A 27,898-nucleotide genomic window follows, 5' to 3' on the forward strand; every position below is an offset into this window, starting at 1 on the left:
CCCTGGCAGTTGAGTGGTTAAGACTTCACCTTCCAATGCAGGGGGCCCGGGTTCGATCCCTGGTCAGGGAACTAGATCCCACATGCATGCCACAACTAAGAGTTCACATGCCACAACTAAGGAGGCTGCATGCCACAACTAAGGAGCTGTCGAGCTGCAACTAAGGAGCCCATGTGCCACAACTAAGGAGCCGGCAAGCCGCAACTAAGGAGCCCACCTGCTGCAACTAAGTAGCCCACGTACTGCAACTAAGGACCAGGCAAGCTGCAACTAAGGAGCCTGCCTGCTGCAACTAAGACCCTGTGCAACCAAATAAATAAATGAATAAAAAGAAAGAACGATAAAGAAGGGCATTGTACAGGGATAAAGGAATCAATACAAGAGGAGAATATTATACTCGTTAACATACATGCTCCCAATATAGGAGCACCTACATATATAAAACAAATACAGACATAAAGGGAGAAATTGACAACACAATAATAGCAGGAGACTTTAACACTCCACTGACATGAATGGACAGATCATCCAGACAGAAAATTAATAAGGCAACAGAGGTTCTAAATGACATAGTAGATTAGTTGGACTTAATTAATATCTACAGGACACTACATCCAAAAAAACAGAGTACACTTTCTAGTTGTACATGGAATGTTCTCTAGGGTGGACCACATATTAGGTCAGAAAACAAGCCTCAGTAAATTTAAGAGAATAGAAATTATTTCAAGCATCTTTTCTGACCACAACAGTATGAAACTAGAAATCAACCACAGAATGAAAAACAGGAAAAGAACAACCACTTGGAGACTAAACAACATGCTACTAAATAACCAATGCATCAATGATGAAATCAAAGAAGAAATCATAAAATACCTAGGGACAAACAAAAATGAAAACACAACTTTACAAAATCTATGGATGCAGCAAAAACAGTTCTAGGAGGGAAGTTCATAGTGATACAGGCCTTATTCAAGAAACAAGAAAAATCTCAAACAACCTAACCTACCAACTAAAAGAATTGGAAAAAGAACAAACAAAACCCAAAGTCAACAGAAGGAAGGAAATAATAAAGATCCGAGAGGAAATAAATAGAGATCAAAAAAACAATAGATCAATAAACCCAAGAGCTGATATTTTGAAAAGTTGAACAAAATTGACAAACCTCTAGGCAGACTCACCAAGAAGAAAAGAGGATCCAACTAAACAAAATAAGAAATGAAAGAGGAGAAATAACAACTGATACCGCAGAAATACTAAAAAATCATAAGAGCATACTATGAACAGTTACATGCCAACAAATTGGACAACCTAGAAGAAATGGACAAGTTTCTAGAAGCATAACTGCTATAACTGAATCAAGAAGAAACACATAATTTGAACATACCAATCACTAGAAGTGAGATAGAATCTATAGTAAAAACAAAAACAAAAACAAAAAAACAACCTCCCTGCAAACCAAAGTCTAGGACCAGACGGCTTCACTGGGGAATTCTACCAAACATACAAAGAATTTATACCTGTCCTCAAACTATTCCAAAAAATTGAAGAGGAGGGAACGTTCCCAAATTAATTCTGTGGGGCAACCATCACCCAGATACCAAAACCAGACAGAGACACTACAGAAAAAAAATTACCAGTCAATAATCTTTGATGATACAGATGCAAAAATCCTCAACAAAATATTAGCAAACTGAATCCAGCAATACATTAAGAGGATCATACACCATGATCAAATTGGATTCATTCCAGGGTCACAAGGATAGTTCAGCATACTCAAATTAATCATTGTGATGCACTATGTTAACAAAGGAAAGGACAAAAACCACATCATCAACTCAATAGATGCAGAAAAAGCATTTTTAAAAATTCAGTATCCATTCATGATAAAAACTCTCACCAAAGTGGGTATAGAGGGAACACATCTCAACATAATAAAAGCTGCTTATGACACGCCTACAGCCAACATAATACTCAACAGTGAAAAGCTAAATGCTTTCCCACTAAATTCAAAAACAAGACAAGGATGCCCAATCTCACCACTTCTATTCAACATAGTATTGGAAGTCCTAGCCACAGAAATCAGACAAGAAAAAGAAATAAGACGTATCCAGATTATAAAGGAAGAGATAAAACTGTAATTATTTGCAAATGACATGATACTCTACATAGAGAACACTGAAGTCTTCACACAAAAACTATTAGAACTAATAAATGAATTTATCATGGTAGCAGGATACAAGATTAATATACAGAAATCTGTTCCATTTCTTTATACTAATAATGAAATATCAGAAAGAGAAAAATTTTTTTAATTCCATTTAAAATCACATCAAAGAAAAAATAACTAGGAATAAACTTAATGGAGGAGGTGAAAGACCTATGCACTGAAAACTACAAAATACTGAAAAAGGAAATTGAAGATGATTCAAAGAAATGGAAAAATATACCACGCTCCTGGACTGGAAAAATTAATATTGTTAAAAATGTCCATACTCAGAGCTGATGGGAAGGTAGGACTGCTTGGGACACCCCACCAGTCCAAGAGAAATGATGTAGTTTCTCAGTAGAGACACAGATGTAGAGAACAAACATATGGGAAAGGGGGTGGGATGAATTGGGAGACTGGGATTGACATATATACACTACTATGTACAAAATAGATAACTAATGAGAACCTGCAGTATAGCACAGGAAACTCAACTCAGTGCTCTGTGGTGACCTAAATGGGTAGGAAATCCAAAAAAGAGGGGATATATGTATATATATAGCTGATTCACTTTGCTGAACAGCAGAAATTAACACAACATTGTAAAGCAACTATACCCCAATAAAAAAAATTAAAAAAAAAAAAATGTCCATACTACCCAAAGCAGTCTACAGATTAAATGCAATCCCTATCAAAATACCTATGACATTTTTCACAGAACTAGAACAAATAATCCTAAAATGTATATGGAACCACAAAAGACCCAGAATTACCAAAGAAATTCTGAGAAAAAAAGAACAAAGCTGGAGGTATAATCTTTTCAGACTTCAGACTATACTACAAAGCTGCAGTACAGTACTATACTACAAAACAGCATGCGACTGACACAAAAACAGACATAGATCAATGGAATCGAATAGAAAACCCAGGAATAAACTCATGCACCTGCGGTCAATTAATCTATGACAAAGGAGGCAAGAATATACAATGGAGGAAAGATAATCTCTTCAACAGGTTATGTTAGGAAAGCTGGACAGCCACATGTAAATTAATAAAATTAGAACATTCCCTGACAACATATACAAAAATAAATTCAAAATGGTTTAACGACCTAAGTGTAAGACACGATACCATAAAAATCCTAGAAGAGAACATAGGCAGAACATTCTCTGACATAAATCAGAGAATTTTATCTGTTTTCTGCTGAGCCCGTGTGCCACAACTACTGAAGCGTGAGCACCTAGAGCCTGTGCTCCGCAACAAGAGAAGCCACCGTGATGAGAAGGCCTTGAACCACAGCAAAGAGCAGCCCCCACTCGCTGCAACTAGAGAAAGCCCGCACACAGCAACAAAGACCCAATGCAGCCATAAATAAATAAATAAATAAATAAATAAATAAATAAATTTATTTTAAAAAAAAGAAGAAAAGAAGCTTACGGTCACCAAAGCGGGTGGGGGAAAAATTAGGAGTATAGTATTAACACAAACCACTCTACATAAAATAATGAGAATTTACTGTATAGCACAGGGAATTATATTCAATATTTTATAATAACCTATAATGGAATATAATCTGCAAAAAAATAATAACTGAATCACTACGCTGTATACCTGAAACTAACACAATATTGTAAATCAACTATACTTCAATTAAAAAAATGCAAAACCCATTCTTAGCTTGTAGACTATACAAAGACAGGCAATGGACCCAGTGTGGCCCACAATCTGTGGGCATAGAAAGTCATCAGGAAGTATCATGTTTAATGTTGAAACACTGAAAGTTTTTCTTTAGAATGAGGAAGAAGAAAATGGTGCCCACTTTCACCATTATATTTTTCATTATTATATTCTTCACCATTATATTCAGCTACAGACTAGAAGTGTTTGTCAGCGCAGTGAGCCCAAATGTATGTATGTGTATATATATACATATATATACATATATATACATATATATGTATATATATGTATATATATGTATGTGTATATATATGTATATGTATATGTGTGTGTATATATGTATATATTTTCAATAGATGTATATATAGAGAGAGATTTTTGAATAGAAAGGAAGAAAACTCATTTGCAGGTGTTATAATTGTATATGTAGAGAATTAAAAGGAAAGTACAGAGAAATTATTGGAATTAAAAAGAGAATTTAGCAAATTTCCTGGATATAGAAACAATATACGAAATCACAGAAAACAGCAAAAACAAACAGAATTTTTTAAAATAAGATACTGCTATAAAACATTTAAAAATATACTTAGTTTTGCTGATCTTTTCCTAACCTTTTAGAGTAGATGCTGGTTCATTAAGTTGTAGCCTTTATTTTGATAATATCTGGATTTAAATTTCTCTCTAAGTGCTGTCTCAGCTATATCCCACAAGTTTTGATATGAAATACTTCTGTTAAAATTTACTTCGAAAATGTTACTAGTTTTCATTAGAATTTTGGTCTTAGTCCTTTAGGTTATTAGGAAGTGTAATACTTAACTTTCAAACAATGGGCATTTTTTATTTCTTGTTACAGTTTTCCAACATTAGGGTCTGGAAAAGACTGAATTTGCATAATCTGAAGTGTTATTCTTAAATTAAAAGACTAAATATGGTGTATACCATACACCACTGTACTGTATATGTATCTCCCCTTTAATCAGGGTAGAAATCATCCACCTAAAATGAATGATTGGAAAAAATTAATGTTATTACATCGTCTTAAAAATAAAAGATTCTGATATTTTGCCCACCGATCCCACAGTAGGAGCTGGTTCCAAGGACTCGCCTTTAGAGAGTAATGTGTTGTTGAGACCACCTGGACCAGAGACTCTGCTTCATTATCTTCAAGGCAAGAAGAGGCTGCATGACAGTGGCCCTGTTGGTAGAGGACTTGATTTGGCACCTGAGTCTGCTTCTTACTACCTGTGTACCTGGGGCAAGTTTTCTGGTTGCTGTCAACTTTAGTTTCCTCATCTGGCTAATTGGGAGTACAGGGCCCTGGCTTATCCTCCCACAGCCCCCAGTGAGGAAGGCAGAAGAACATTCCTAGAGCTGGGGAGAGAGCAACGTTCTCCAGAGCCAGGCAGCTCAGAAACAGTCAAACTTTTCTCTAGGCCAAAAGGTCAGAATCAGAAAAGTCTGAATGAAAAATTCTGGAGCAGAAATTCTGAGGTGGAGCCCAGCAACCTGTGTTTTCACAAGCCCTCCAAGTGGTTCTGATGCCCTAAAAATTGAGAGTCACTGATCCACTCCATTCTGTTGCTTTGCTCCATATTCGGCTGAGTCCAAAATAGCCATATGAGTGACAAGGTCTTGGTGCTCTGACTGGCTGTCAGACCTGAGCCTCGGAGGTGGGAGAGCTGAGTTCAGGACATTGGACCACCAGAGACCTCCCGGCCCCATGTAATATCATTTGGCAAGAGCTCTCCCAGAGATCTCTGTCTCAACAATAAGACCCAGCTCCACCCAACGACCAGCAAGCTACAGTGCTGGACACCCCATGCCAAACAACTAGCAAAACAGGAACACAACCCCACCCATTAGCAGAGAGGCTGCCTAAAACCATAAGTTCACAGACACCCCAGAAGACACCACCAGACACAGCCCTGCCCACCAGAAAGACAAGATCCAGCCTCATCCACCAGAACACAGGCACCAGTCCACTTCACCAGGAAGCCTACACAAGCCACTGAACCATCCTTACCCATTGGGGGCAGACACCAAAAACAACGGGAACTATGAACCTGCAGCCTGCGAAAAGGAGACCCCAAACACAGTAAGTTAAGCAAAATGAGAAGACAGAGAAATATACAGCAGATGAAGGAGCAAGGTAAAAACTCACCAGACCAAACAACTGAAGAGGAAATAGGCAGTCTACCTGAAAAAGAAATCAGAGTAATGATAGTAAAGATGATCCAAAATCTTAGAAATACATTGGAGAAAATACAAGAAACATTTAACAAGGACCTAGAAGAACTAAAGAGCAAACAAACAATGATGAACAACACAATAAATGAAATTAAAAATTCTCTAGAAGGAATCAATAGCAGAATAACTGAGGCAGAAGAATGGGTAAGTGACCTGGAAGATAAAATAGTGGAAATAACTACTGCAGAGCAGAATAAAGAAAAAAGAATGAAAAGAAATGAGGACAGTCTCAGAGACCTCTGGGACAACATTAAATGCACCAACATTCGAATTATAGGGGTCCCAGAAGAAGAAGAGAAAAAGAAAGGGACGGAGAAAATATTTGAAGAGATTATAGTTGAAAACTTCCCTAATATGGGAAAGGAAATAGTCAATCAAGTCCAAGAGGTGCAGTGAGTCCCATACAGGATAAATCCAAGGAGAAACATGCCAAGAAACAAATTAATCAAATTATCAAAAATTAAATACAAAGAAAAATTAAAAGCAGCAGGGGAAAAGCAATAATTAACATACAAGGGAATCCCCATAAGGTTAACAGCTGATCTTTCAGCAGAAACTCTGCAAGCCAGAACAGAGTGGCAGGGTATATTTAAAGTGACGAAAGGGAAAAACCTACAACCAAGATTACTCTACGCAGCAAGGATCTCATTCAGGTTTGACGGAGAAGTTAAAACCTTTACAGACAAGCAAAAGCTAAGAGAATTCAGCACCACAAAACCAGCTCTGCAACAAATGCTAAAGGAACTTCTCTAGGCAGGAAACACAAGAGAAGGAAAAGACTTACAATAACAAACCCAAAACAATTAAGAAAATGGTAATAGGAACATACATATCAATAATTACCTTAAATGTAAATGGATTAAATGCTCCAACCAAAAGACATAGACTGGCTGAATGGATACAAAAACAAGGCCCGTATATATGCTGTCTACAAGACACCCACTTCAGACCTAGGGACACATACAGACTGAAAGTGAGGGGATGGAAAAAGATATTCCATGCAAATGGAAATCAAAAGAAAGCTGGAGTAGCAATTCTCATATCAGACAAAATAGACTTTAAAACAAAGACTATTACAAGAGACAAAGAAGGACACTACATAATGATCAAAGGATCAATCAAGAAGAAGATATAACAATTGTAAATATTTACACACCCAACATAGGAGCACCTCAATACATAAGGCAAATGCTAACAGCCATAAAAGGGGAAATCTACAATAACACAATAATAGTAGGGGACTTTAACACCCCACTTTCACCAATGGACAGATCATCCAAAATGAAAATAAATAAGGAAACACAAGGTTTAAATGATACATTAACCAAGATGGACTTGATTGATATTTATAGGACATTCCATCCAAAAACAGCAGATTACACTTTCCTCTCAAGTGATCATGGAACATTCTCCAGGATAGATCATATCTTGGGTCACAAGTCCAGCCTTGGTAAATTTAAGAAAATTGAAATTGTATCAAGTATCTTTTCTGACCACAACGCTATGAGACTGCATATCAATTACAGGAAAAAATCTGTAAAAAATACAAACACATGGAGGCTAAACAATACACTACTGAATAACCAAGAGATCACTGAAGAAATCAGAGGAAATCAAAAAATACCTAGAAACAAATGACAATGAAAACAGGACAACCCAAAACCTATGGGATGCACCAAAAGCAGTTCTAAGAGGGAAGTTTATAGCAATATAATCCTACCTCAAGGAACAAGAAAAATCTCAGACAACCTAACCTTACACCTAAAGCAATTAGAGAAAGAAGACAAAAAAACCCCAAAGTTAGCAGAAGGAAAGAAATCATAAAGATCAGATCAGAAATAAATGAGAAAGAAATGAAGGAAATGACAACAAAGGTCAATAAAACTAAAAGCTGGTTCTTTGAGAAGATAAACAAAATTGGTAAACCATTAGCCAGACTCATCAAGAAAAAAAGGGAGAAGACTCAAATCAACAGAATTAGAAATGAAAAAGGAGAAGTAACAACTGACACTGCAGAAATAAAAAGGATCATGAGAGATTATTCCAAGCAACTATAGGCCAATAAAATGGGCAACCTGGAGGAAATGGACAAATTCTTAGAAAAGCACACTCTTCTGAAGCTGAACCAGGAAGAAAGAGAAAATATAAACAGACCAATCACAAGCACTGAAATTGAAACGGTGATTAAAAATCTTACAACAAACCAAAGCCCAGGACAAGATGGCTTCACAGGAGAATTCTATCAAACATTTAGAGAAGAGCTAACACCTATCCTTCTCAAACTCTTCCAAAATATAGCAGAGGGAGGAACACTCCCAAACTCATTCTATGAGGCCACCATCACCCTGATACCAAAACCACACAAAGATGGCACAAAAAAAGAAAACTACAGGCCTGTATCACTGATGAACATAGATGCAAAAATCCTTAACAAAATACTAGCAAACAGAATCCAGCAGCACATTAAAAGGATCATACACCATGATCAAGTGGGGTTTATCCCAGGAATGCAAGGATTCTTCAGTATAAGCAAATCAAACAATGTGATACACCATATTCACAAATTGAAGGAGGAAAACCATATGATCATCTCAGTAGGTGCAGAAAAAGCTTTCGACATAATTCAACACCCATTTATGATAAAAATTCTCCAGAAAGTACGCATAGAGGGAACTTACCTGAACATAATAAAGGCCATATATGACAGACCCACAGCCAACATCGTTCTCAACGGTGAAAAACTGAAACCATTTCCACTGAGATCTGGAATAAGACAAGGTTGCCCACTCTCACCACTAATATTCAACATAGTTTTGGAAGTTTTAGCCTAGCAATCAGAGACAAAAAAGAAATAAAAGGAATCCAAATCGGAAAAGAAGTAGTAAAGCTGTCACTGTTTGCAGATGACATGATACTGTACATAGAGAATCCTAAAGATACTACCAGAAAACTACTAGAGCTAATCAATGAATTTGGTAAAGTAGCAGGATACAAAATTAATGCACAGAAATCTCTTGCATTCCTATTCACTAATGATGAAAAATCTGGAAGAGAAATTAAGGAAACACTCCCATTTACCCTTGCAACAAAAAGAATAAAATATCTAGGAATAAACCTACCTAAGGAGACAAAAGACCTGTATGCCAAAAACTATAAGGTACTGATGAAAGAAATTAAAGGCGATACAAATAGATGGAGAGATATACCATGTTCTTGGATTGGAAGAATCAGTATTGTGAAAATGACTGTACTACCGAAATCAATCTACAGATTCAATGCAATCTCTATCAAACTACCAATGGCATTTTTCACAGAATAAGAACAAAAATTTCACAGTTTCTGTGGAAACACAGAAGACCCCGAATAGCCAAAGCAATCTTGAGGTAGAAAAACAGAGCAGGAGGAATCAGGCTCCCTGACTTCAGACTGACTACAAAGCTACAGTAATCAAGACAGTATGGTACTGGCACAAAAATAGAAACATAGATCAATGGAACAGGATAGAAAGCCCAGAGATAAAGCCATGCACATATGGTCACCTTATCTTTGATTAAGGAGGCAAGAATACACAGTGGCCAATGACAGCCTCTTCAATAAGTGGTGCTGGCACAACTGGACAGCTACATGTAAAAGAATGAAATTAGAACACTCCCTAGCACCATACACAACAATAAACTCAGAATGGATTAAAGACCTAAATGTAAGGCCAGGCACTATAAAACTCTTAGAGGAAAACATAGGCAGAACACTCTATGACATAAATCACAGCAAGATCCTTTTTGACTGACTTCCTGGAGAAATCGAAGTAAAAACGAACATAAACAAATGGGACCTAATGAAACTTAAAAGCTTTTGCACAGCAAAAGTAACCATAAACAAGACGAAAACACCACCCTCAGAATGGGATAAAATATTTGCAAATGAAGCAACTTAAAAAGACTTAATCTCCAAAATATACAAGCAGCTCATGTAGCTCATTCTCAAAAAAACAAACAACCCAATCGGAAAATGGGCAGAAGACCTAAATAGACATTTCTCCAAAGAAGATAAACAGATTGCCAACAAACACATGAAAGGATGCTCCACATCAGTAATCATTAGAGAAATGCAAATCAAAACTACAATGAGGTATCACCTCACCCCGGTCAGAATGGCCGTCATCAAAAAATCTACAAACAATAAATGCTGGAGAGGGTGTGGAGAAAAGGGAACCCTCTTGCACTGTTGGTGGGAATGTAAATTGATACATCCATTATAGAGAACAGTATGGAAGTTCCTCAAAAAACTAAAAATAGAACTAGCATACGACCCAGCAATCCCACTACTGGGCATATACCCTGAGAAAACCATAATTTGAAGAGAGTCATGTACCACAATGTTCTTTGCAGCTCTATTTACAATAGCCAGGACATGGAAGCAACCTAAGTGTCCATCAACAGATGAATGGATAAAGAAGATGTGGAGCATATATACAATGGAATATTACTCAGCCATAAAAAGAAACGAAATTGAGTTATTTGTAGTGAGGTGGATGGACCTAGAGTCTGTCATACAGAGTGAAGTAAGTCAGAAAGAGAAAAACAAATACCGTATGCTAACACATATATATGGAATCTAAAAAAAGAAAATGGTTCTGAAGAACCTAGGGGCAGGACAGGAATAAAGCTGCAGACGTAGAAAATGGACTTGAGGACACGGGGAGAGGGAAGGGTAAACTGGGACAAAGTGAGAGAGTGGCATGGACATATATACACTACCAAATGTAAAATAGATAGCTAGTGGGAAGCAGATGCATAGCACAGGGAGATCAGCTCAGTGCTCTGTGACCACCTAGAGGGGTGGGATAGGGAGGGTGGGCGGGAGATGCAAGAGGGAGGGGATATGGGGATATATGTATACGTGTAGCTGATTCACTTTGTTATTCAGCAGAAACTAACACACCATTGTAAAGCAATTATGCTCCAATAAAGATGTTTAAATAAATAAATAAAAAATAAAAGATTCTATTAACCCTTGTCATTTTAAGCATTAAGAATACTTCTGTTTCGTAGATAAGAATTCCCGGCCACAAGCATACAGTTAAAAATCTAGGTTTATCTTACCTCCTTAAAATAAAATTATTATTTTAACCAACAGTTTTTTCATAGAGTCTATCATTTTTTAAGTGTATGTTTGTTAACTATTCTTTTATTTTAATTAAATGTTGCAGGATATGGAGCCTAGTTGATCATGCACTAATAGCAAGGTGTAATATGGAAGAACCAATTCGTTGTGCAGCTGTAAATGTAGATGGGATCCATCTTGCCCTTGGAATGAAGGATGGCTCATTCACTGTACTTAGAGTAAGGTATGTATTAGGGTAGAAGTAGAAAGAGAGTAAATTTCTGTTAAGTGAGATAGAGTGCATAGTACTTATTTTTATCTATTTCCTTTCCCCCCCTCCCTTCTTATTAATATATATTTTTTCAGATATTAGTTTCATTAAGTATAAAAAATATGTTTATAAAAATGGCTTTGTCAGAAAATTAACTCAAAAACCTTGGTTTGGGGGATCAAGAATGCTTAGTAGAATAATGACTAAAATTTTGAGTTAAATTTGGGTCTTGATTTCCATTTCTTGGTAGTATTGATTTTCAGTAATGATCTTCTGACATGGAAGAGAGAGAAGGAGACCTTGAAACTGTTAAAAATGAGTGAATGGTTTTGTTGTTATTTGCAGATTTATGCTTTGAAGAAAATGCCTGCGTCTCTTCCTTTGTTTGGGTAATTAGAAAAGTTTAAAGAATTTGTTAAAGCAGTTAACATCTTTTGTTGGATTATGGATATGTTGGATTATTGTGTTCAGTTGAATTCTATACAGCCATTTAAAAATTTGCTGTAGATCCACACGTGTTCATGAGGACAAGTGTCTATGAAATTTTTCACATCTAGTTTAATGAATCGTAGGACCATCCACCCAGTTGCCCAATCCAGAAACCATTGATTCATTTCTCTCCTTTGCCTCTCATGTCTAGTTAATCACTAAATTCTGGAGAACCTAATTCCTAAATAGCTCTCAAATTAATCTACTTCCTTCCACTCTCACCATTGTACTCTTGTATAAACTTTTGCCATGTCTTACCTGGATTGGTGGAATAGCATCTCAGCTGGTCTCCTTACCTCCTATTTTGCTTCCTCAAGTCCTTTTTACACTCTACAGTTATAGTGATGCCTTTTAAAACACATTTGTTTGCATCCCTCCTCTTTCTAAAGTATGATAAAAGCATCGCACTGTCCTTAGGATGAAGTTCATAATTCTTAACATAGCGTATCCTGCCCATATCTCTAGCCTATTTCTTTCTACCGCAATCTCTTTCTTTTAGCATGTATAAAACATCTTTCACTTTTTCAGATACATCATGTTCTCTTGTACTTCTGAGCTGCTATAGATATGACTCTTCTTTCTGGGACAGGTTTCTATAATGAGATATGCTGAGATTTTTCTCTTAACCTAATTTTTTTATTGTGATAAAACATACATAATATAAAATTTACCATTTTAAACATTTTTAAGTGTAAAATTCAGTGTCATTAAGTACATTTGGGTTGGTTTACAACCAAGAATTTAAGATGCATGTAAAACACCTGAGAATTTCTATCAGATAGTTGGTATGCATTAAAAATAGTGATTGTTATTTTTTCATTTGTACATTTACTTGTCCTTTCAATTATTGTATGCAAGAAACTGGGTGAATAAGTTATCTCTAATAAGTCAGTATTTTAGCAACTCAAAAATATTCTTTTTTGGGGGTAAGGGAGGCATGCGTCGCACAGCTTGCACGATCTCAGTTCCCTGACCAGGGACTGAACTCTGGGCCGTGGCAGTGAAAGCCTGGAATCCTAACCAATAGGCCACCAAGGAACTCCCTCAAAAATATTCCTAATCCTTCTTAATTTACCTGGTCACTGTTACTTCTTGGTTCGCTGTGTATATTCTCCGTATCATAGAGCAGAATTCATAAGTATAGCAGTAGCTAAGTACCCTCACAGGAGTGGTTATGTTATGATTAGAGGAACATAGCATAGATTAGAAACTAACACACTGATTCTTAAATTGGGGTACAAGGTAATGTGCCAGGGCAAAATCATATAACTTCTTAGAACGTCTCTTTTCCTTGTTACAAAAATGTTAATTTTATACTAAAAGAAACACTAATATCATGGAGTCAAATGAAAAATTGCAAATATTTTTCAAATTAGAAGATATATATGAATATATATAAAACTTTGACTCATGGTGGGCTGCATGGTATTATCAACATCAAACTCTTCCAAGGCGCTAATTCATTCTCATAAGTAATTAGGGAGACTTCAGTGGAAGAGCTTGGTGAGCATGGTTAATAAATTATGCTGAAGATGGAGTAAGGTTTCCTGCAGTGTATGGGGTAGACTTTAGTTGTGAAAACATTAACGTTGCCATTTTAGATTCTACCAGTCGCTAGCCAGTTGTCTTTTCTGACAGTGTCACTGCTGAGTTATATCAACTTTAAAAGGATTAGGACAGTTTTCCACCTAACTAATCACACATTCATTTAAAATTTTTTTCAACATATTTATATTTTGTCTGCCTCATTTCATGGGAGTAATAAGTTCTGAAAGTTGTTTCCTGGCTTTCAAAAAGTAACTCTTTGTATATGTCCATTACTTTTTCACATCAAAGTTTTTTTTATCTCTCTGCCCCCACCAAGAGCACTATTAAAACATGCTCAAATATGTCTTATCTTAAAATTCCTACCTCGAGCGTGAGGCCCTCTTTGGTTATATCACATCTCTACTCTCTTCTCTTTCACAGTAAAAATCTCAAAAAACTGCCTATTTTACTATCTCTCTTTCCTTCCAATTAACTTATCAACTTTCTACCCCTATTCCAATATAGCTTTTGCCTTCATCTTTAAATTGGAAAACCTTCACTAATAGTGCCCTGTAACTAAAACCAGGAGATATTTTTCAGTTCTCATCTAAATTGATTCTCAGCAGTAAATTTGACCCCTTTAACAACTTGCTCCTTCTCAAAACATTCTCTTCCCTGGCTTTAGATGTTAATTCTTTCTCTTTTCAGCCTCTGGCTCCATTTTCTTTGTAGGCTAATTATCTTCTGCCTACCCAGTAAAATTGAAGTGCCTCAAAGCTCAGATTCTAGGCTTTCTGCTCTTTTTGACTCTATTATCTTGCTAGGTAATCTCATCCTGCCTCTAGCTTCAGTTACTACCCATAGCCTGATGATCCCAGATGCATAGTTCTAGCCCTGTTATCACCTCTAAACTCCAGTCATGCATATCCAGTTGCTTATTTAACATCACTTGGGTATCTCAAAGACATCTGCAATTCAGCATGTCCAAAGCTGAACCCAGCATCCCCCGTCCCAAACTGATCTTCTGTCTCTGGGCCCTATTCTGTCCATGTTCTTGTATAAGCCAAAAACCTAGGCATTATCATTGATACCTCTCTCTCTCTCTAACCACCATTTCTTTTTTTTTTTTTTTTTACATCTTTATTGGAGTATAATTGCTTTACAATGTTGTGTTAGTTTCTGCTGTATAACAAAGTGAATCAGCTATATGTATACATATATCACCATATCCCCTCCTTCTTGAGCCTCCCTCCCACCCTCCTTATCCCACCCCTCTAGGTGGTCACAAAGCACTGAGCTGATCTCCCTGTGCTATGCATCTGCTTCCCACTAGCTACCTATTTTACAGTTGGTAGTGTATATATGTCAATGCCACTGTCTCACTTCGTCCCAGCTTCCCCTTCCCCCCTCCCTTGTGTCCTCAAGTCCATTCTCTACATCTGTGTCTTTATTCCTGTCCTGCCCCTAGGTTCATCAGAACCTTTTTTTTTTTTTTTTACATTCCATATACATGTGTTAGCATATTTTTTCTCTTTTTGACTTACTTCACTCTGTATGACAGACTCTAGGTCCATCCACCTCACTACAAGTAACTCAATTTCGTTTCTTTTTGTGGCTGAGTAATATTCCATTGTATATACGTGCCACATCTTCTTTATCCATTCATCTGTCAATGGACACTTAGGTTGCTTCCATGTCCTTGCTACTGTAAATAGTGCTGTAGTGAACACTGTGGTACATGTCTCTTTTTGAATTATGGTTTTCTCAGGGTATATGCCCAGTAGTGGGATTGCTGGGTCATATAGTAGTTCTATTTTTAGTTTTTTGAGGAACCTCCATACTGTTCTCCATAGTGGCTGTATCAGTTTACATTCCTACCAACAGTGCAGGAGGGTTCCCTTTTCTCCACACCCTCTCCAGCATTTATTGTTTGTAGATTTTTTGGTGATGGCCATTCTGACCGATGTGAGGTCATACCTCATTGTAGTTTTGATTTGCATTTCTCTGATGATTAGTGATGTTGAGCATTCTTTCATGTGTTTGTTGGCAATCTGTTTATCTTCTTTGGAGAAATGTCTATTTAGGTCTTCTGCCCATTTTTGGATTGGGTTGTTTGTTTTTTGATATTGAGCTGCATGAGCTGCTTCTATATTTTGAAGATTAATCCTTTGTCCGTTGCTTCATTTGCAAATATTTTCTCCCATTCTGAGGGTTGTCTTTTTGTCTTGTTTATGGTTTCCTTAGCTGTGCAAAAGCTTTTAAGTTTCTTTAGGTCCCATTTGTTTATTTTTGTTTTTATTTCCATTACTCTAGGAGGTAACCACCATTTCTAATCCATCACTACATCCTGTTGATTTTACTTGCCTGATGAATTGTTTAGGAGCCTTTTAGTTAAGGTTTGTGAATAAGATTAGAATGATAATATCTTTAATATATACTAAATATTCTATAATAGTATGGATTGTATAATACTGCATATTTCAGATCATTTCACTTCTTTCTGAAGTCTGAGCAACCACCATCTGTAGTAGTCTTCTAATTGGTCTTAATCCTGCTGTTATAGTCCTTCAATTTGTTTTTTACTCTTGAACCAGATTAGTGATCTGATTGATTCATCCCACCCTAGCTTATATTTACAAGTTAAGGCCAAAAATCTTTAGATCTCTGAGGACTTTTATAATTTTCCCTTAGTCTTCCTTACCAGACTCTGCTCACATCAAAGCCCCCTTTTGCTTGTTTCAGTACCACTACACTGGGCTTCTCAAGCTGAGCTTGAATGCTTTCTCTTGCCATCAGCAATTTCACATACTTTTAGCTCTGCTGGAATGTAGGCTTTTTCCTCCCAGTTCCTGTCTTCTGCTGAGCTAAGTCCCGTTAATTCCTCAGAATGAAGTTTAAACTCCACTTCTTTTGGTCTATTTCCTCTAACTCCTTCACCTAGGAACGGTTCTTCTGTTATATGCTCTATCAATATATAGGCTCTATCAATATTGTGTACTTTTACTTTTGTGATGTGTTACAGACTGCTAATGTATGAGTATTCCGAGGCTTTGGCCTCCCTCTGCTTCTTAAAGAAATCACAGAATTTGCATACCAGTTTCCCAGAAGACTTAATTCAGAATTTTTAGAAATCAATACATTTTCATCTAATAATAATCTTCTTACCTGTAAATTTGTCAAAGAAACATCTTTGTCAGAGAAGATAGTTATAATTCATAGTGTTGATGTAATAACGTAATACATACTATAAAACCAATCGTCAATCAGAATCTCTTTCCATCACTGTTGGTTTCTTCTCTGTGTGCGTGTGTTGGTTGGTGGACAGGGTCACAGTGATAGAAAGCAAGAGACAACCTGAGATATCCACACTTATTTCTCTCGTTAACTGGGAGCAGTTAAGTCTCTGGAACAAAAAAGCTGTAAAAAAAAATACCAAAACAAGTCTGAAGAATTTTCCAGGAGCATTTTTAACTAATGTTCGTGATTGATACTGGAATGATTACATCTTTAATAAAGAAGGCATAAAAAGGAAAAGCTATCAAATAGTGTCTTAGATGTTTTCTTAAAAATCTTGCTCCATATAGATATAGATGAATGGCTGGATGTACTAATGGATGGATGAGTGGATGGATGGATGAATGGGTATGAAGAAAGGGAGGTAAGATGCATGGATTTAATTAAAACTGAAAGGAAGAAGTCACTGGGAAAGGTAGAAGTAGCTACATTATTCTGTGCTTAGGAAGAGGACCTCGCAAGTTGCAGGGTCTAAGGCAAAAGTGACGTTGACCAGGAAAACTCTTCTAAAGAGTACTTTTTTTCCTTCATTTATTTTGTTTTGTTTTGTTCTGATTCCCTTTTGTAGTTAAGGGGATGATTTTCGTCTCTTTCTTTATATGATTAACACCAGGGTAAAGCCCAAGTTCCTTGGCAATGTATCAGATCTGTTACACACTGTCCTCAATTTATCTCTTTAACCCCATCAAGTCACTGCTTTTCCTACTTATCTTGTATCCACGTTGTATTATCTACTGTTCTTCAAATGTACCATGTACTCGCATTGCTCATGCTGTGTCTTCTTTCTGGAAAACCTTCACTCTTTTATGCTTAGCCAGCCCCTCAGGTTTTATGCACAAATAGGTATCATTCTTCCTTGGTCCCTTCCTGCCTTTAGTCTTTTAGTTATTGATTGATTGATTGCTGTGCTGGGTCTTCGTAGCTGTGTGTGGGCTTTCACTAGTTGCGGCGAGCAGGGCTACTCTTCATTGTGGTGCGCGGGCTTCTCATTGCGGTGGCTAGTTGCAGCATGTGGGCTCAGTAGTTGTGGCACGTGGGCCCTAGAGCACGCAGGCTTCAGTAGTTGTGACGCATGGGCTCGGTAGTTGTGATTCATGGGCTCTAAAGCACGTGGGCTTCAGTAGTTGTGGTGCACGAGCTCAGTAGTTGTGGCTCGCGGGCTCTAGATCGTGGGCTCAGTAGTTGTGGTGCGCGGGCTTAGTTGCTCCTTGGCATGTGAGATCTTCCCAGACCAGGGATTGAACCCATGTCCCCTGCATTGGCAGGCAGATTCTTAACCACTGCACCACCAGGGAAGTCCCCTGCCTTTAGTCTTAACCCTTTTTCAGTATTTCTTATAGAACTTCACACATAACCTTTTGAGCACTCACTACATTTTCTCAATTATGAAGTATAATTACTTTGTCTCTCACAGAAGATGAGTTCATCTTTGTATCCCATGTGCCTAAAACAGTTAAATACTTAGCGTTACTGAAAGAAATATGAGTTTGATTGCTTTAAATTGTCCATTTAGAAATTGTAAAAATTGGGAAATAACCATTTAAGCTTTTATTCTTGAAATTATCTGTTGAGAACCTTTCAGATGGGTAATGCAAAATTTATTTGGAAAAAGTGCCTGGCACTAGTTGGAAATAGAATTCTCACTTCCTCCTGCCCCTTCTCCCTTGCTGCCTCCCTCTTCTCCGCCTCTCCACCAACTCCACATGTTTGGAAACTCAGTAGTGTTTAACTAAGTGTTTACCCATTTTTATGGCTATTACCAGTACCTGTTATTATTCTGGAAAATCAGTTATAAGGCATCATTAAAAAAAAATATTTAACTTTGCTGGCTGACATGGTCACTAATTGGGAAGAATTTATATTCTATTAAAAAAGGTCAAAGAGATTGAAATAAAAGTAACTAGTGGTATCTATATAAAGATATACATTCAAATGTATTACTGAAATAATACAAATCAATTTCTCCTTTCTTTATTTCCTGGATGCAATTTTGTACATTTGCTTCATTACAAAAATTTAATTTGAAAATCATGGCTTTTATAATTAAGCATTTTTCATAAACTCAGTACTTATAAGGAACTTCATCATAAAAATCCATGACTTTATTTCCTTTATTGTATGACTCCAGAAATTTAGTATGAATCTCTGAACTACTTAAAATTAAGTAATTTAGGAACTGAAATTTAGCATTTTTCTCTACTTCCAGCATATATTGTCCTCATATATTTCTGTTCAGCAAAATTATTCCTGAGTTAATACTACTTGTCTCATTTACATTTGTTTTATGGTTTATAAATACTTGATACAGCCTCATAGTCATTTTAGACACATTTGAAAACTGAACTAATTCTGTAGTGACTTCTTTGCATATGGTCTCATTTTTTTTCTCTTTACAGAGATATGACGGAAGTTGTACATATTAAAGATCGGAAGGAGGCAATTCATGAGTTAAAATATTCACCAGATGGAACTTACCTTGCTGTTGGATGCAATGACAACTCAGTTGATATTTATGGAGTTTCTCAGCGTTATAAAAAATTTGGAGAATGTGTTGGATCACTTAGTTTCATCACTCACTTGGACTGGTCCTCAGACAGTAGATATTTACAAACAAATGATGGGAATGGTAAAAGACTTTTTTATAGGATGCCAGGTAAAAATTTCCTATAAATTATTTATAATTTGTAGATTTTTAGTTCCTTTAAAATATCTTAGAATTTCACTAGAGGCAGAGTGTAAGTTACATTTGATTATAGGAAATCAAAGAAGATACAAGCTAATATTTCAGGCATTGTGATCTTTTCTCTATGGCTGCCTTATCATTTGAAATCCTTTTGGTTCTTAATTAAAACTTAATTGCTTGGAGGATCTAAGGCAGACCTATTTTATGTTGAAGTCCATGCCATATGAGTAGTATATGGTAAAGTCCTAGTGCATATTAGAAAGTCAAAATGCCATTTTTAATGGGTGCAACTAATTAACTAAATACAACTGATACAAATGTCTGACTATAAATTGTTTGGGTTTTTGTTATCTCAGACTTTGCATAATATTAATAATATAGCTAACAAACTAATTTTGAAAAACAGAATTTTTATCAAAGATTTAAAAAGAGAAGAATAAAAACAGAACCATCAAAATATTATCTCTCAGCCCTTTATTTGGTATGATGCTTAGTGAATTAGTCACTATATTAAAATAACTTATTTAAGAAGAGTAGCTGCATATTTAAATTAATGCATCTCTCCAAAAGTTTTCACTAACAATCTGTATGTAATGAAGATTGACTGAATCCTGAAGTCCTATTACCTAACATAAATGTATTCCTTGTCACTCATCCTTCCTTTGTGATCCTTTCAGTTATCTTTCTCAACCGTGTATCTTCTTCGGTTTCTTTTTCAATACCTGATTTGCCACTTTCTTATAGCTTTTACTTTTCCTTCTAACTTACCCCATTGTGACTGATCTGTAGCATGATTTTAATAGGGTTCAGTTTTACTGTCCATATGGACGAACCTGCTAAGCTACATCATCAACAAATCTATATGTCTCTGAGTCAGCATAATTTTGGTAGTGGCTTTTTAACAACTCCTTACACTTAATTTTCTCCTTTCCTTACTATATTCACCTACCTATTCATGTCTTCTCCTTTAACAGGATGGAGAAGATATTTAAATTTTGGAGTTTACCATGTTATCAGTACAGTTTATGCTTGAGTAAAAATCAAAGGAAATAACTTCTTAAATTAATACTATGATTTATTTTTAGGAGGAAAAGAAGTGACAAATAAAGAAGAAATAAAAGGTGTTCATTGGGCTTCATGGACATGTGTTTCAGGCCTTGAAGTAAATGGAATTTGGCCCAAGTATTCAGATATCAATGATATAAACTCAGTAGATGGAAACTATATTGGCCAAGTTTTAGTTACAGCTGATGACTATGGAATTATAAAATTATTTCGATATCCTTGTTTAAGAAAAGGTATCTTTTCTTTCAAAATATTATTAATTAACCTCTGTCTTTTAAAAGACTTCTAAGTTCTTACAGAAAATTAGTCTTAAGATAAATAAGAGTTTATACTTTTTAAAATATGTGTGCTGTTGGTTTGGTGAAGGATTTCATGAAAATGAATAGAATTAGTTATAGTATTTTGTTAATTCAGAAATTATTGTCATATGTTACATTTATTTTTGGATATGAAGTTTCTATTAGAAAATTATTTTTGAATTCATATATTATGAATGGGCTAGTACTTTACCTATTTCTTTTTAAAGAATCATTTTTCTCCCCACTTCCAGAATTGCTTCATATAGTTGGGATATACAATGATAGTTATACTTTTCTTATGGCTTATTATCTTTAATCATTTAACTTGTTGAACATATATCTTTTAGGAGACATTTTTCTTATGTCATTTTCTCAAGAATTCTGATGAAGTAGTCAGCTGTGCAAGTGCAGGTCACAGTTTGGAATCTATTGGTTTGTTTGTTGGTTTTTATCTGAGAGTGTGTTTTTGCTTAAAATCCTTAACATGTATTGTTTTGACATTCATTTTTCATAACTGGGGGTGGGAGAAAAATAAGGGGTCTTATCACTGGTTATTTATATAATATGTATCACCTCTTTTTCTTGGATCTCTTTTTTTTTTTTTTTTTTTTTATATTTGGCTGTGTTGGGTCTTCGTTTCTGTGCGAGGGCTTTCTCTAGTTGCGGCAAGCGGGGGCCACTCTTCATCGCGGTGCGCAGGCCTCTCACTATCGCGGCCTCTCTTGTTGCAGAGAACAGGCTCCAGACGCGCAGGCTCAGTAATTGTGGCTCACGGGCGCAGTTGCTCCGCGGCATGTGGGATCTTCCCAGACCAGGGCTCGAACCCGTGTCCCCTGCATTAGCAGGCAGATTCTCAACCACTGCGCCACCAGGGAAGCCCCCGGATCTCTTTTGAAGTGATGATATTAATCATTCTGTTAATAGACCTGAGAATAATTAAATGAAATGCTCTATTAGTCATTTATTTGTTCCATGCCTTGTTCCAGAAAGTATTTGAGTCAGCTTATAACAAGTCCATAAGTACTAAAATAATTATATGAGTAAAGAATTCATACCAGGGGAAGTATAAATAGAAATACTATATTAAAATCAGGTAAAGAAAATGTTTGACATTTTCTTCTTCAGTAGTCAAACATCAAAATTGAATCTGAGCTTCCTGGAAACCAAAAATAAAATAAAGCAGGGCACAAAATAATTTTCACTTTAGCTATTTAAAAAAAAAAAAAAAGCATACTTACTACTCAGAGAAAGCCAAGTTTCTTCTGAGATTTAATTTTCAAAGAACTCTCCCTTATAATATAGGGCCTTATATTAGGTGCAGTGAGTGTACTCATAGAGTATCAACATCTATAGCAGATGCAGTCATGATTTTCACCCGCTTATTAATAAAAGCTGTTGGACAAATGTTAAAATGCAATTTAGTAAAAAGGTAATTTTGGAAACAGCAGAAATAGTTTTATTCAAATAGTTTAGGTAGTCCCCTTGATGTTAAACTTAAGGGCCCAAGTTTCCCAGAAGTCTAGACTGGTAATTGCTATACCTCTACAGTAAAGTGGTGAGTTCCAGATCCTGCCAGCTATGCCATGTTGTCAGTTCCTGCCTGCAACATGTCAGCTTCCTAGGTGCATGTGGAAGTGCCTCCATACGTAATGCTAAGGGTGTTAATAAAGGCTAACGAAATCTCTAGCAATTGAAGTACGGTATTTCTGGATCCCACCACATAGCCAGGACATGAGAGTCACCAGGCACAACAAATTTTATTGTGACACAAAATGATACTTGCCTAGTTAGAAGGTGTGAGATTTAGTAAGATTAATCATGGTGTTATTAATCTTAGACATTGCTTCTACTCACTGTTTCATACACTGACCTCTCTGCAGAAAAAAAGTAATTTTCTGAGTTTTCTTAATCAAATGAATGGGATTTACTCACAAGCTTTATCTTCTGCAACAGGGAAGACAATATTTTTGTTGCTCAATAATTTTGTTTCATTTATAAAATGTGCAGTAGTCTTCTGAATTGCTGTAGGAATATTTTACCAAAGTCTTTAAGAAAAGTTAGTCTTGTTCAGTTACTGCTTCAAGAATATAAATTGTTTTTCTTATTTTCTGTTTTTTTTAGATTTTTGTTAGACATTTATTTTATGATAAGGGTTTTTATTTCTTGTGAGTCAGCTTGAGACTATGGGTAGGTAATCGTGAGAGAAGAAGACAAAGATTAGGAGAAGTATTTTAAGATTCTGTATTTATTGAATTTACATACTTGCATAAAGCTAGTAGTATTACTAGAAAAACTCTCTTTTAGATTAGTTATGAAGTTGTACATTTTTTCATTACAGTAAGTTGTACTATTGATCCAACTTAAGTTTGGGAAAGGATTGTGTCTGATGTATTAATGTATTTTAGATATCCACTTAAGTAATATCCATAAGTGAAGCTTTTACAAAATGTGGAAAGAAGTCAAATAATAGAAGTAGCTTACGTTATAGAATCATTGTAATTGCAGCACAAAATGTGTGAGGTTAGCCCAGAATGTTCCTCTTCCACATTTAGCCCCCTCAAATCCCAGACCAAAGGAGCATTACTCTTCTTTTTTTTTTCCTTTGTTCATTGTTATCCTCTTTCTCTCTAGATTCTCCTGCTCTTGACCATAATCTCTCTCAAATAATCAGACTGTTCCCAGGCAGCAGCACAGAGGCTATGGTGGTGGGTGAGAAGGCGGGGTGGGGGAGGATGGAGAGGTGAGGGCATGGTTGCTTTAATCTGACACCTTCATCACTGTTAATAATTGCCAAGACTCTTTCAGTACTTATTGACAAATGAACATTTCTATTTGGTAAAAATAGTTTTTAGATCCCATAAGAAAATTCATTGGAAAAACAAATATCAAACAATAAAACAGATTTGTGATGGGGACTTATTCAACACCGCTTTTCTAAGATTCTGAGATTTCTAAGATATTGTTGCATGTAGCTCTAGTGTATTTGTTTTTCATTGCTGTAAAATACTTGTGAAAATGTGATACAGTTCATGTGTTTATTCTCCTGTCAGTGGACATTTGGGTTCTTTTCAGTCTTTTGCTATGATATACAAGTTTCCAAAGATGTATACTTAGGAGTGAAATTGCTGGGTCATAGAGAATTTATAAGAAAATGCCAAATTGTTTTCCACAATGGTTATACCATTTTACAAACCCTGTTGATCTACATCCTCTTCAGCACTTGGCATTGCCACACTTTTTGTTTTTGTAAATCTAGTTGGTGTAAATGGTGTCACATTGTCTTAATTTACATTTGTCTAACTACTAATAAGATTGACCATCTTTTCCAATATTTTTTGATTTTCTGCATTTCCTCTTCTATCAAACACAAGTTCATATCTTTTGCCTATTTTTTAGAGTTGTTTCTTTTATTGTTTTATGAAAATAATTTTATATACTCTAGATACAAATGATTTGTAATTTTTATGGATTACAGATGCCTTTTTTTGAGTTTGTGAGTTATTTTCCTAATGATGTCTTTTGTTGACTAGTTTTTATTTCAGTGTAGTCAAATCAGTTTCTCTTTTTTTTTTTCTGAACAATGCTGTTTTATGTATTAAGGAATTCTACTTTTTACTAGGGTCAAAAAAGATATTCTCATATATTTTATATCTAAAAGTTTTAAGGTCATCAAAACATTGTTAAATGGGAAGAAAATCTTTTGTCATATTGCTACGATTTATTGAAGAGATTTAGCTCATATTAACTTTCTGTTAAAGTATACCCTAAAATAAATTAGAAAAGACATGGGATCATTGAAACCTAAATATTTCAGTCTATTGCTTTATCCTCACCAAGAATTATCATTCTGTTCTCATTTAAATTAGGAAAGCTTCTATGACCATTCTAGCTTGCTTTGATAAATCTTTTCTCTGAGATGTTAGTCCTAATTGATGACAGACTGTTTAGGCCTTACCTGTTCTTTTATCATTTCCTATCATATGTCAGTTTTTAATAATGAAGGGACTTTGAGAGCTTATAATCCAATTTATACTAAAATGGAAATGGAGTCTAAGAGAGGTTAACTGATGTGCTCAAGCTCCTGTGCTATTAAGTCGTCAAGATGACACTCAAACTCTAGTCTTTTGATTTCAACTCTAATATTCTTTACATCAGACTTTTTGTCCCCTTTAATGAATTGTAAGCGCTGGAGTTCATGCCCTCTCAGTCTCCTTCACTACTCTTCTTCCCTCCTCTACAATCTAGCATTTCAACTCAAGTGTATAGGCAGAGTGAGGGAAAATATGATCTTTCTTTTTTTTTTTTTTTTCCTTTCTTTCTCTTTCTTCAAATACCTAATGAATGTTTGCTATGTATCAGGCATTAGGGATGTATGGTAAACAAGATACAATCCTGTCCTCCAGGAGCTTATAGTTTATTAGAGGAGTTAACAAGTAAATAGACTATTACATTTGAGTGTTATAATCACATGGGGTAATAACAGGGAATTCTGGAAGCATGATAAGAGGATATGGTTGGTCTTGGTGAGTCATGGTCACTTCTTAAAAGATGTGATATCTAGGTTTACTTTTAAGATAAACTGTTTATCATAGTTAGATAAACAGTGCTGGTTATTGAATAATTATTAATAAAGTCACTTTGATTAGAAATAACTGGCTTCCCTTAGACTTATTCCATAGCTTTCTTGTTGAATTGCCTTGGTTCTTCCAGAGGAATTGATCTTTGAAAAGTCACAGAAAAAAATCATTTGGAAGGCCTTACAGGATTATCTACACCTCTCTTGGAGCTATCACCCAATATAGTCAATTAGAATAGGTTCTCAGATAACTCTTCTTCATTTGCTCTAAACATAACAAAATTAGTACACCTTAAAAACTTGGAATTTTATTTGCTGAAATTTCTGGTTTTACCTTGTAAGTCTCTCTGTTGCCTAAGAGTATGTACAGGGCCCCATCAAAGGAAGTAATAGCCAGAGTCCTCTTGACAGGCAAATAATGCATTCACTTATAAGAGGGATGGGACTAAATCTTACCTTATTGGACTTGTGGAGTGAATTGTGGCAAGTTACCCATCTAGAAAGTTACTGACTTCTGTTAAGCTACATAAAAAATTGATTCTTAAAAAAATAACATTACTGTCAGGTAGCAGTAAATTGTAATTTATATAGTTTGGGTCAAATCTTTTATGCTTTGATTAGGTGGCTATCCCTAAATTCATGGCCAAGGTGAAGGTTTTTCTCCAGTTTGTAATTGATGGATCTTTGCCATCCTGAAATACAAGCCTTCTGTAACTTCAAATAAAACTTCTAAAACATTATCAAAATGAAGCCAAACATTATTGTGTTTAGTGTACTCTAACAGGAACATATACATGTTGCCAAATATCAAGTTTATCTAAGCAGGATATAGAAAATGTATTCTGAACTTAGAACCACAAAAATGGTTCCTATCATTGCACAGATTTTTAAAAAATTAGGCAGAAAGTTAAACAAATCCTTTACAGTTGGAGAAGTCTGGTATATAACACCTTAACCAAATGCTGCTACTTAACATCACTAGTGATAGAACTGTGGTGCCCCTTAAAATGATGTATCCAAAAGGACACAACATTGCCTGTGCAAAAAACACATCTGAATCTAATCATGAAGAAACATCAGACAAACCCACATTGAAGGACATTATACCAAATATATAGGTTTAAAAAAATGACTATAAAAGATAGTTGTTGGGACAACTGGATGTATTTTATTTTGGTTAGTATGGTATATTACATTGATTGATTTTTGTATATTGAACCAACCTTGCATTCCTGGCATAAATCCCATTTGGTTATGGTGTGTAGTCCTTTTTATATGTTGCTAATATTTTGTTGATGGCTTGAGCTTTCAAAGGATCTTCGGAGCTAGGGCTGAGAATAGTGGGGGGAGGAGATTGGTCAATGTCACTTAAGATCAAAGGCGTCAGGCCAAAACATTCAAATATCTGAATATAAAAACAATTGATCCCCTTGTAGCTGCAGGCTTTTCTCAAAGCAGTAAGATAATGCTTCACAGCTCGAGGTTCTTACCAAATTATATTGTGAATCAGTAGAGCAAAGATTTACATCCCTTGATGTACACTCATTCATTTGCTCACTCAGTGAATTTTTGAATTAACATTTTTCCCCTTTGATCATAATTAAGGTAATAGAAGTAGGATGCATTGGTTCAGGTATAGATATTGTTGTTTATAGTGTTTTTTTTGTGTGTGTATTGGCATTTGTTTATCAACATAAAGGTATATTTTTGTTATAGGGGCCAAGTTTAAAAAATACATTGGCCATTCAGCTCATGTAACTAATGTCAGATGGTCACATGATTATCAGTGGGTTATTTCTATTGGTGGAGCAGATCACTCTGTCTTTCAGTGGAAATTTATTCCTGAAAGAAAACTAAAAGATGCTCTTCACATAGCACCCCAAGGTGAGTAGTACACACTGTCTCAACAATTTCTCTGTCAAATAACTCTTCAGTAACCCCCAAATAACAATTTTACTATTGAAACATACACAAACCTCGTATGTTAACAGTATAGATTATTATTATTAGTGGAAATTTTAAATAAAATATTAAGTCTATATGTTTAAACTCAGATGTCACAGAGCATGGACTACAAAGTACTTTTGGTTACACTTTAATCTATCAAATGATGAGTAAAAAACATCCATTAGTAAAACAAACATTTAATGTATTCTCTGGGAGATGGGTATCTAGGTTTCAGTATGGTTTTTTTGACAAAGAAAAATTATCTAATGTCAGTTCATCTGTTGCATATAGTATTTTCTAGCTATTTTTCATGTTAATTATAGGTTATATTCACTTATATTTGCACAGACATTTAAATTTGATGTAGCGGTCATTGGGGAGCCAGTGAAGGGATTTAAAGGAACTGTTGAGTTTGCAGTGAGTGGAGAGGAAGATAATCTGTAGTACAGTTTACTGACATCTGTGTCACTTGAATAGGTAATTTCATTTGCTTGTTTTATGGCTTGTCTCC

The 27,898-nt window shown here is 35.6% G+C and overlaps 1 protein-coding gene across 14 annotated transcripts in view; it reads left to right on the forward strand.

Annotated features, from left to right (window-relative positions):
- EML5 (EMAP like 5) overlaps nt 1-27,898 on the forward strand; it is a 166,668-nt gene that overhangs the window by 55,070 nt on the left and 83,700 nt on the right. For all 14 annotated transcript variants that reach the window (XR_014260948.1, XR_014260949.1, XR_014260950.1 and 11 more), the window contains exons 8-11: nt 11,343-11,480; nt 19,214-19,470; nt 20,586-20,798; nt 27,157-27,324. Coding sequence is in view for 11 of the 14 variants with exons in the window: in XM_082451170.1 (XP_082307296.1) it covers nt 11,343-11,480; nt 19,214-19,470; nt 20,586-20,798; nt 27,157-27,324 (776 nt within the window). In the remaining 3 variants the exon portion in view is untranslated. The remainder of the gene's footprint in view (nt 1-11,342; nt 11,481-19,213; nt 19,471-20,585; nt 20,799-27,156; nt 27,325-27,898) is intronic.

Source organism: Balaenoptera physalus, assembly GCF_965194825.1.
Source record: "Balaenoptera physalus genome assembly, chromosome: 2".
Classification (NCBI taxonomy): Eukaryota; Metazoa; Chordata; class Mammalia; order Artiodactyla; family Balaenopteridae; genus Balaenoptera; species Balaenoptera physalus.